This window comes from Lytechinus variegatus, chromosome 9, assembly GCF_018143015.1.
Source record: "Lytechinus variegatus isolate NC3 chromosome 9, Lvar_3.0, whole genome shotgun sequence".
Taxonomy (NCBI): Eukaryota; Metazoa; Echinodermata; class Echinoidea; order Temnopleuroida; family Toxopneustidae; genus Lytechinus; species Lytechinus variegatus.
Genome location: NC_054748.1, coordinates 10,558,227 through 10,570,269, shown reverse-complemented (window position 1 = coordinate 10,570,269; position 12,043 = coordinate 10,558,227). Strand labels below are relative to the sequence as shown.

The window sequence follows — 12,043 nt, the reverse complement described above, 5'->3', positions numbered from 1 at the left end:
GTCGCAGGAGCCAAATATTGTGTCACCCCCTAACCCTACATCTTGGATGAGATAAAGCCCAGAGCGATTGTCGCAGGAGCCAAATATTGTGTTACCCCCTAACCCTACATCTTGGATGAGATAAAGCCCAGAGCGATTGTCGCAGGAGCCAAATATTGTGTCACCCCCTAACCCTACATCTTGGATGAGATAAAGCCCAGAGCGATTGTCGCAGGAGCCAAATATTGTGTTACCCCCTAACCCTACATCTTGGATGAGATAAAGCCCAGAGCGATTGTCGCTGGAGACAAATATTGTGTTACCCCCTAACCCTACATCTTGGATGAGATAAAGCCCAGAGCGATTGTCGCAGGAGCCAAATATTGTGTTACCCCCTAACCCTACATCTTGGATGAGATAAAGCCCAGAGCGATTGTCGCTGGAGACAAATATTGTGTCACCCCCTAACCCTACATCTTGAATGAGATAAAGCCCAGAGCGATTGTCGCAGGAGCCAAATATTGTGTTACCCCCTAACCCTACATCTTGGATGAGATAAAGCCCAGAGCGATTGTCGCAGGAGCCAAATATTGTGTCACCCCCTAACCCTACGTCTTGGATGAGATAAAGCCCAGAGCGACTGTTGCAGGAGCCAAATATTGTGTCACCCCCTAACCCTACATCTTGGATGAGATAAAGCCCAGAGCGATTGTCGCAGGAGCCAAATATTGTGTCACCCCTAACCCTACATCTTGGATGAGATAAAGCCCAGAGCGATTGTCGCAGGAGCCAAATATTGTGTCACCCCCTAACCCTACATCTTGGATGAGATAAAGCCCAGAGTGATTGTCGCAGCAGCCAAATATTGTGTTACCCCCTAACCCTACATCTTGGATGAGATAAAGCCCAGAGCGATTGTCGCAGGAGCCAAATATTGTGTCACCCCCTACATCTTAGATAAGTCCAGAGCAACTTGTCGCAGGAGCCAAATACATGTATTGTGTCACCAGTGATGGAGGAGTGCAGGGGTGACGGCCTTTTGCATAAAAGTTTTTACCTGAGAAAACTCTGGTAAAAACTGAAAACTAAGGTTAGTCTGATTTGTGCCATTGACTTTAACACAGGACATAAACTGCGGTAAAAACAACCCAAGTTTTCTCAGGTAAAAAGTTTTATGCAACGGGCCCAAGGGGATCGCTCCACCTCTGACTTTTCCCAGAAATATCTCATTCTTAATGTTTGCATTTTTTGAGAAAGAAAAATGTTACATAGAAATCGGCCCCCTCCCTTACCCCCGCCGTTACTTTCCCCATGTGTTTTTATTTATTTATTTTATTTATTTATTGTTTCATGTGTGTTCACATCATCCACAATCTCATATATGAAAATACAGTGATACATGTTTATTACATAAAGACAATATTACGTAAAGAAAATATTACATAATCTCTCATTAACAGAGCACACAAAGGTCTTGCAACATAAGCTTGAAGCTTGAGTCATTACAAAACCATTATTTTACGCTAACCAGAAAAAAAAAAACTGATGAAAGGGTATAGATGAATACAGGTACATGTATATACAATATTTACAAAGAAGTATACAGAGAAGATGACATAAGAATAGAAAGGAGGGTACCCCAATTTATATAAGAATATATGCATAATTTGTCAAGCAAATACAACGACATGAACTATCTTCGAAGAAAACATTATATGCCTACATTTTCATCATAGTTTCGAGATGAGCATGCTCTTAACTGCCTTCTTAAAGGAATATGTTTTACGTGAATTGCGAATACTTTGCGGTAAAGAATTCCAAATATCTGGACCATTATGCCTTATCGACTTATGGGCTAATGCGGTGAGAGGATTGTTTAAGTGTATATTAGATGCCTGTCTTGTGTAGTGTGAGTGAACTGCACTATTCGTTTGAAACATAGAAGTAAAAGAGACTGGCAGGAGTCCTGCGTTATATCGAAACATGAATATGGCAGTTTGAAGAAAATGTATGTCGTCAACTTTCAAACACTTTAGTTTTACAAACAGAGGATTTGTGTGGTCTCTAAAACCAGATCGAGTACATATCCGAATAGCTTTCTTTTGCAGAAGAAGAATATTATTTTTCAAACCCTTAGCTGTTGCCCACAGAATATTGCAGTAAGAAATGTAAGGTAAAACAAGAGTAATGTATAGCATCAATAATATATTGATGGCAACGTAATATCTAACTTTGTACAACACACCGATATTTCGAGAGATTGGTGCACTGATGTGATTCACTTGGTCTTTCCAATTAAGTTTTTCATTGATATATACACCAAGGAACTTCGTACATGCTTTTCTTTTAATTGGGGTGCCGTTTAAGTAAATATTTATTGAATGCTTATCATTAGATTTCCTACCACTAAAGTGAATGAAATTCGTTTTCATAACGTTGAGAGAGAGTATATTACTTCTAAACCAAGAATCCAACTTTGGCAGTTCAGAGTTAATTGTACGTTCAAGACTTTTGATTTCACGATGAGATAAGAACACACTTGTATCATCCGCAAATAAAGTATACTTAAAAAGATTAGAAACATCACAAATATCATTGATATATACAAGGAATAACAAAGGGCCTAAGATGGATCCTTGCGGAACGCCACATCTCAGAGACAAGATATCTGACTTAAATGAGTTACAGTAGGTAAATTGTTTTCTCATAGCTAGATAACTTGTAAACCATTTTAAAGCTACACCCCTGACTCCATAGTGTTCCAATTTTGAGAGAAGGATTGTGTGGTCTAGTGTGTCAAAAGCCTTACTAAGATCCATGAAAACACCAATCACATGTTCACTGTGGTGATAACTGATAAAGGTCTGCAAGCGTAGACTATACTTTGTTATTACACGTGACTACTTGCATGGAGAAAGTTATGGCTGCTACCAAGATGACGCAGTAGTGATCATTGTTGTTGCATCTCAACTAATAAATGTCTGTTGTATATACGTTTAAAGAACTGCCTACTGGACTTTTGATTTATATAACCTAAGTTCTAACCATGGTGTCAGATCCTGCATTATTATGCTGAGTAACCCACCGAGCTTTGAGATGGAGGAATCATTGAAATCAGGCCAGTTCATTCCATTTTCTCCCTAACCCCGTGAGGAGAGAGATGGTGAAAGACAAAGAGCTTATTGTATTCATGTGTATCAGTGAATGACCATTGCTGTATGTGTGATGTTATGTCCATAGAAGTTGGCTATGTCGTTGTATGGATTTGGAGTGCATGAATGTGCCTGGCCAAATTTCAGTATGACGGACAGTTAGCGTGACGTTTATGGGACATGAACATTATATCTCAGTGAGAGTAGTAATAATTGAGCAAACATAATTGTTGGAAAGATACAATACTTGCTAATTATTATACTGTTCATGAGTATATGCACAAGTGATATGGTATGTTAAAGTTACTAAACTAAAAAGTAAGACAAAGTTACTAACATTAACGATACACAGAAACAAAGACAACAACAGACAACATGACAAATCTAAGTCAACCTCCTCCACTTGACTTAAAGGGAAATATTTCCGAGAATTGGAAAAGATTCAAACAAAAATTCACTCTATACAATGTTGCCTCAGGAATGTCAGAAAAAGATGACAAGTCACAAACATCAATGCTTCTACACGTAATTGGTGATGCTGCCTTGGAATTGTATAATACATTTGTATTTGCCGAGGATGAGAGCATGAAGCTTGAGAAAGTGTTGGACAAATTTGAGGAATATTGCATGCCAAAACGTAATCTAACGTATGAGAGACATAGATTTTTCACAAGATCACAATTAGAGCATGAGAGTGTTGATCAGTATGCAACTGAATTGCGAAGTCGTGCACAGTCGTGTGAGTTTTCTTCGTTGAAAGAGAGTCTTATACGGGACAGAATTATCTGTGGTATCTTAGATGATGGTCTAAGAGAGCATTTGTTGAGGCTTGATGATCTCACATTGGATAAAACGTTGCAAGTTTGTCGGGTTGCTGAACAAACTCGAACGCAGGCCCAAGCGTTGAGTTCCACCGGGGAAAATGCCTCAATTCCGGTTGATTCTCTCAGCAAGAATAAGAAATCTTCTGGTAAAAAGTCAAACCAAACAAGACAAACAAAACCTCAAGATCGTACTAACAATAAAACATGTACAAGATGTGGTAATAGACATACCAAAGAAAAATGTCCTGCACAAGGTAAAACATGTAAAAAGTGCGGTAAGCAAAATCATTTTGCTAAGTGTTGTCGTACCCCAGTAGCAAAAGTCAATGAATTGCAACACTTGAAGGTAGATTCAGATGGTTTCATGATTTGTTCAGTTGATTCACAGGAACATGAATCAAAAGAAGAGTGGAAAGTCAATTTGAGAGTCAATAATGAGCTAGTTGAGTTCAAGATAGATACTGGAGCTCAAGCTAACACTCTCCCTGAAACAATCTATCACAAATTGAAACCGAAACCAAAACTACAAAAAGCCAAAGTGAAGTTAACAGGTTACTACGAGACTAACATTCCAGTAAAAGGTCGTTGTTATGTCCAAATGGAGTACAAAGGAATTAAACACAGTGTTCAATGTTTCATCATTCCTGGAAATCGTCAACCATTGCTAGGTCTCAGAACGAGTGAAGACTTGTATCTAGTAAAACGCGTATATCATGTTGATAAACAAACAGAGATAAAAACAGGCAAAACTGTAGTGCAAGATTATGACAATGTATTTGTAGGATTAGGATGTCTTCCAGGCAAACATCACATTACATTGAAAGACAATGCACAACCAGTTCAACATGCATGTCGCAAGGTTCCATTTCCACTTCAAAAGAAACTAAAAGAGGAACTAGATAAGATGGAAAACATGGATGTAATCAAACAGGTTGATGAACCGACAGATTGGGTGTCTTCTCTTGTTGTAGTCAAGAAAAAGAATGGTCAACTCAGAGTCTGTCTAGATCCGCGTGATCTTAATCGAGCAATCAAACGAGAACACTATAAATTGCCTTCTAGAGCTGAAATAACCTCTCAGTTTGCTGGAGCCAAGTATTTCAGTAAATTAGATGCATCAAGTGGTTTTTGGCAAATCCAACTAGATGAAGATAGTTCCAAGCTTTGTACATTTATCACTCCGTACGGAAGATATAGATTCTTGAGACTACCTTTTGGTATCTGCAGTGCTCCTGAAGTATTTCACAAGATAATACATAACTTGTTCGTAGATATACCTGGTGTCAATACCATGATGGATGACATAGTGGTATGGGGAAGCACTCAAGAAGAGCATGACGATCGTCTGAGAATAGTTCTAGACATCGCACAAAAATCAAACCTGAAACTCAATCGAGACAAGTGTGAGTTCAATGTGAACCAGATGACTTTCATTGGTGACTTGATCAGCCAAGATGGAGTCAGACCAGATCCTAACAAGGTGGCTGCCATCAGAAACATGGCAAGACCAACCTGTAAACAGGACATACAAAGGTTCTTGGGGATGATAAACTACCAAGCAAAATTCATTCCAAACCTATCAACAAGGTCAGCACCTCTACGTATTTTGCTTGACAAGAAAGTAGAGTGGATGTGGGAAAATGAACAAGAAAAAGCATGGTGCGAACTGAAAGAAGCTCTAATGAGTCAACCAGTGCTTCATTTCTATGACTGCACAAAACCCACAAAGATATCAGCTGATGCTTCAAAAAATGGACTAGGAGCAGTTCTCCTACAGCAACATGAACAAAATTGGCATCCAATAGCTTACGCATCAAGAGCTATGACTGATGCAGAAACACGTTACGCTCAGATAGAAAAAGAACTCTTAGCTATCACTTACGGATGTGAAAAATTTCATCAATATATCTATGGTCAAAAGATAGAAGTTGAAACAGATCACAAGCCACTTATCCCATTGTTTGTTAAGTCATTGGCAGATTGTCCTTTACGCATTCAAAGATTACTAATCAGAGTACAGAGATATGATCTCAAAGTGTCATATACACCTGGAAAGTACATGTTCACTGCCGATACACTGTCACGAGCAGTAGATCCAAAAGCAGAATTGAATGTTGAAACTGAAGAAGATATCAGAGTCTATGTAGATATGATAGTACAAGCCATGCCAGTAACATCAAACAAAAGACAAGAAATTGTTGAAGAGACCAAAAAAGATGTAGAGCTTCAAGAGTTGCTAGCCACCATCAGAAATGGTTGGCCAGAAAGTAAGCAACAATGTCCAGCTAGAATAAAACAGTACTGGAACATTCGAAGTGAACTCTCTGAAGCAGATGGAATCATATTCAAAGGTTCTAAAATAGTAATTCCAACTTCCATGAGACAATACATACTAAACCAAGTACACGAAGGTCACTTAGGCATTGAGAAATGTAAGAAACGTGCTAGGGAAGTAATCTATTGGCCAAGAATCAATGCAGACATCACTGAAATGGTCCAAAATTGTACTTCATGCCTAATGTACAAACCAAAACAACAGGCTGAAAGCCTAAATCCTCATGCAGTGCCTAATCGTCCTTGGGAAAAAATTGCCGTAGATCTATTCACTTTGAACAAAAGAGAATATATGGTCGTCGTTGACTACTACTCACAATTCATTGAAGTATGTACTTTGACTTCAACTACAAGCAAGGCCGTGATTAATCACATGAAAGCAATATTTGCTCGTCATGGTACACCATGTGAACTGATGTCGGATAATGGTCCTCAATTTGCAAGCCAAGAATTCAAAAGCTTTGCAAAAGAATGGGATTTTCACCATACCACATCGAGTCCACATTATCCACAATCAAATGGCCTCGCAGAAAATGCTGTGAAGATTGTCAAAAATCTCATACTGAAGTCACAACACAGTGGACAAGATATCCACAGAGCTTTACAAGTCTATCGAAGTTCACCAATAGCATGCGGAAAATCTCCAGCAGAACTTCTGTACAATCGTCAGATTAGGTCAAACCTTCCCATGCTTGATACTTTGCTCAATAACCAACAGATTGATACTAAATCTGTGAGGGGAAGAAAGGATGAGCAGAAGGTGAAACAAAAAGAGCGATTCGATAAACATGCTCATGACTTGCCAAAGCTAAAACCTGGAGATCATGTGATACTCCAAGACATGAAAACTAATACCTGGTCACAACATGGTATCATAAAATCTGTCAATAATCATAACAGATCATACCAAATCGAAACAGCCACAGGCGAGATACGTCGCAGAAACAGACGTCACCTCAGGCCAGATCCCAGACACCAAGCCGAGTCTATTCCATTACCAACACAGGATGACTTCGAGCTAGATGACAGCGCAGAAGCGGAACCAGCATCTGATGTTCGCGCATCGTCGTCACCATCCCGAACAACCAGAAGCGGACGAGTCGTTAAACCGCCAGATCGTTTAAACTTGTAAATAGAGGAAAGCGAACTAAACAGAAAAACTTTCGCGTTTCGTTTTGTAAATAGCCACATGAGTTCAAAAATAACTTTGAAACTGTAAATGGTTTGAACTCTAATACAACCCCATGATAACTGCATGATTGCATGTGCATGATATAAATTTGCATGTTAAAGTTAATCAGCAATACGGGATTGAATTTATCGCTATCACAAAACTCAACTCAACAGAAGTCTCTACCGGTTCAACGAATTGTCGCATCATACAAACAGCAAAAATGAAATATATATGAACTGTAATGTTGCATGTTAAAATATTTGACAGCGACAGTACTTCAGCTATAAGGGGCAGAATAATCCCCTAGTACTGTCGTAAGTGTACAGGTAGTCCACCCTGTCACTCTGTAGTTTAAGAAGTATTATATATGTGTATATAAACCTCTTTAAAGAAAGGGAGGTGTGGTGATAACTGATAAAGGTCTGCAAGCGTAGACTATACTTTGTTATTACACGTGACTACTTGCATGGAGAAAGTTATGGCTGCTACCAAGATGACGCAGTAGTGATCATTGTTGTTGCATCTCAACTAATAAATGTCTGTTGTATATACGTTTAAAGAACTGCCTACTGGACTTTTGATTTATATAACCTAAGTTCAAACCATTCACCAGCTGCAAGAGCACTGGAAACATGATCATAAAATTTTAACAGGGCAAGATCAGTAGAATGTGACTGCCGAAATCCATATTGTTCAGGATTTAGAGACTTGTGTGTATCCAAGAAGTCATATAGCCTATTATACACAATCCTCTCCAGAACTTTAGAAAATGTGGGCAATATGGAGATAGGTCTATAGTTTGAAACAATATTTACATCATTCTTTTTGTGAACTGGGATCACCTTGGCTAGTTTGAAAGAAGAAGGAAACACTCCTGTTAAGAGTGAGATATTACAAATGTAAACAATTGGTGTCACTATTGAATTAATAATTTGTTTCAATAAAACTGTGCTAATTTCATCATGTCCACAAGAGTGACTAGCTTTAAGCGAACTGACTATATTGAAAATTTCAGCACTGCAAGTCGGTCTGAGGAAAATAGATACTGTAGATGGCTCATGAAGAAAATTTCTATAATTGCACCCGTTCCCAATTATTGTTTTGGCTTGATTTTCGCCAACACTGGCAAAATACACATTAAATGCATTAGCAATATCTTCTGCAGAAGTCAATTCTTTATCCTCAATCACAATTTTCTCTAGGATTTTACTTTTCTCCTGTTTGCATAAAATATCTTTTACAACCTTCCAAGTTGAAGACATATTGCCTTTAGCCTTTTCAAATTTCTTAGAGTAAAACAATTTTCGAGAGCAACGTATAATCGATGTAAGTTTGTTGCGGTATTTTCTGTATTTGTCAATACTATCAGGGGATGGTTTCTTGATACTTCTTTTATACAAACGATTTCTCTTTTTTATAGATTGGAGTATACCAGCAGTAATCCAAGGCCGTTTCCCTTTTTTCTTATCAACTGATTTTATGTATGGAATATGTTTATCAAAATAATAATAGAACTTTTTCCAGAATATTTCAAAAGCTTCCTCAACATCATCACTACTGAGAACATCCTCCCAGTCTTCTGAAATTAAATCAGCATTAAGGCAAGCTACTTTTTCATCGGTAATCTTTCGTTTCATATCACGCCTCCTTGGGAAGTTACCATTTGACTGGTAAGCATTAAGTATGCAAAACACAGGCAGGTGATCAGAGATTTCTGAGTAAAATAGGCCAGACTGAGAATGGCCTTTGATATTCTTTACAAAAATATTATCTAATAATGAAGATGAATGATCACTTATTCTGGTAGGTTTATCAATTGTAGCATGAAATGCATTCGAGTTAAGAATATTTCGAAATCGGACTGAATTTGGACTGTTGCAAAGTACATCAATATTGAAATCTCCCATTACACAAACGGATTTATCGGAATAATTGACAGTTGACATCATTAACTCTAGGTCATCCAGAAATGTGACCACATCTGTATTAGGTGGTCTATACACCACACACACAATGAAATTCTTTTCTTTGGGAAGGTCAACCTCAATACATAAACTCTCAGCTGATTCACCCTGGAATGAAAGATCATTCCGGGGCTTAAATGATAGAGAATTTGAGATATACATGAGAAGCCCTCCTCCTCTACCATTCTGTCTGTCTTTCCTAATTTCTTTGTAACCTTCAAGTGTAAAAAGGTTAGGAGATTTATTATTTAGCCAAGTTTCTGAAATGCCTATAATTGAGAAATTGAATCGTAATGAAGATAAGAGCATATTAAAGTTATCATAGTTTTTAGACAGACTTCTTGCATTGCAGTGTAAGAAACTTAGAAAATGTGAGTGTGATTGATCTCCTTGGGGATCATATTCACTGGGTACATAATATTTACAATCAATGTTTTGTTCTAAATGATAATCTTCTAGAATCATTTAAGAGTACAGGAGAATTGTCTATACTCGACATTTCTGCTGGCTGTGAAACACAGGCAAAGATGTAAGAGGTACATAGCGAAAGGAAAAGAGAGAAAGACAGAGAACAATAAAACTATCCTACAAATAAAAATATATAAGAGTAACAAAAGATACATTTAGACCTTTGGGTAAAGCATACCCTAAAAAGATCAAAACAAAAAACAAAAATGTATGGATTAAAAAGTGGTATCCAACCCACTTTTTGTCTACAGTAGTTATGAATATAATATAAAGATACGATAGTAAACCTCTCCTATGAGGTAGGTGTTTACACACACAATACAAAAATAAAGACTTTCATAAAGCTATCTTACGCCACCTATAGTAAGGGGAAAGTCTATGGAAAGGACAAGAGAATGAAAGTATCAGTGGCAGGAACAAAGTTCAGATTATAGCAGACCACAGGTTTCTCCTTAAAAAGATGCTGTAGATTGTTTCTGGTGACCACAAAGATAAATAGATATAACACCGCAGCATGCTGAGGACAATGTATCCCAGTGAAGAAGCTTCTTAAAGCTGCACTACGCCCGAAACATAACCCAAATGAGGATATATGCGAATATTTGCCTACCAAGCACTGTTGGACACCCTTTCCCAGCGTTTCATTTATGTTTATATTTATGTTAATCTCTCCTTTTGTTGGCCCGTTTTTTTCTTTTGTTTAACTCTTATTTTGTTTTGTCTTGTTCTGTGTGTTATCTTGTTCTTTTTAATCTGTTCAGTAAGTCTCTGTAGGCAAATAGCAACCATTGCGTTTCTCTCTCTCTCTCCTATTTTTTCTTACTTTAGGGAGGTTCACATCATACAAGCCAGTATGCTTTTGAGTGAATCTCCCATTTCCACAGCTACCTTTTTTCTATTCAACTTGTATTATAATTTGTTTACAAATTGTACCATATTTTACATAATTATATTTTTACAAGTTATCATTGATGTTGTTTAATATAATTATGACAATGATTTGTATCATAAAATAATTATTATAAATGTATGAAAATGATTTGTATCAATGATTTTGTCATTTCTAATGGAAATAAATCTGAATTTCACGCTCTGAAGTGTCTAGTCCTTCCCTTGTAATCTATTTGCTACAGGTCGTGTGTTCATACAAAAGGAAAGAATAAAACGTGATTGCACAACGTTCAATTTCCTGGACATTTATTAATCAATTCTCATGTTATTTCATAACAATAAGCATCAACATGTGTACATAACAATATTGGGCTTTCTCCAATTGATTTCAAATGTGTTACAGTTTCACATATGCCTGCTAGCCAGGCACAAACATACCACAGACGTCACTTGTTCAACAAGTAATGAATGCCAAGCATAAGAACAATGTACTGTAAACAGAACAGGGCAAGTGTTGATTACATGTACCGGTAGATCATTTTAACCCAGGAATCCCATCCTGAAGCCATGTGACTTAAAAAAACATGGGTTTAAATGTCAGGTGATCTTTTCAAAATGACATCTTTCTACATGTAGTACGTGTAGGGATATTTAGTTGATAATTTCAGGTTTTAGCATCCAAAAAAGCCAAAACATGCTAATCTACTGTGGAGGCATGTGCGGTAGTACACGGTTTAATATGTGGAAAGTCACGTGGTAACTATGATAAATCTGACTTTAGTCAAAGCAGTGATTTTGCGCCTAAAATAAACACTGAAGATTTCTTTCGGTAGACTAGGTCTACAAGAAGCTAATTTCAGCCAGCAAGGCCGGGTACCAGTGGGGAAAGATGCCGTTGGAGTTCGACTCATGGGAATTTATTAATGTAATCGATGCGTGCAAATAATTCAGGGTATGTGTCATGGCTGCCCTAAATAATTTAGGGTTCAAAGGGATACAGTTGGTGAAAGGAAAAGCTTCCCTTTTTGAAAAAGGATCATTCAATTATATGTTACACACATAATGTAAACTTGCATTCTATGTAGCTCTTCCCTTAACCCTAAAAAGACTGGGGGGGGGCTGATTCAGCCCCCCCTCGACATTTTTCGCGATAAATCCGCTGCGCAAATTTTTTTTACCGCGTCGCTCGCTGACTTTTTACTTTCAAGTCTCGCGCAACTTTTGAGACCAAAATTGTGACCCCCGGGTACGCGGTTC

General features: G+C 37.7%; 1 protein-coding gene across 1 annotated transcript; it reads left to right on the top strand.

The window, feature by feature from the left end:
- The first annotated feature begins 4,868 nt into the window (after positions 1–4,868).
- LOC121421304 (uncharacterized protein K02A2.6-like) lies at positions 4,869–7,421 on the top strand. Its single transcript, XM_041615980.1, has one exon. It carries the CDS (start codon positions 4,869–4,871, stop codon positions 7,419–7,421), a length of 2,553 nt encoding a protein of 850 aa, XP_041471914.1.
- Positions 7,422–12,043: the final 4,622 nt, after the last annotated feature.

Bases quoted from the DNA above. Each gene is read 5' to 3' on its own strand.
- LOC121421304 (XM_041615980.1), top strand. From the start codon at position 4,869: ATGGATGTAATCAAACAGGTTGATGAACCGACAGATTGGGTGTCTTCT.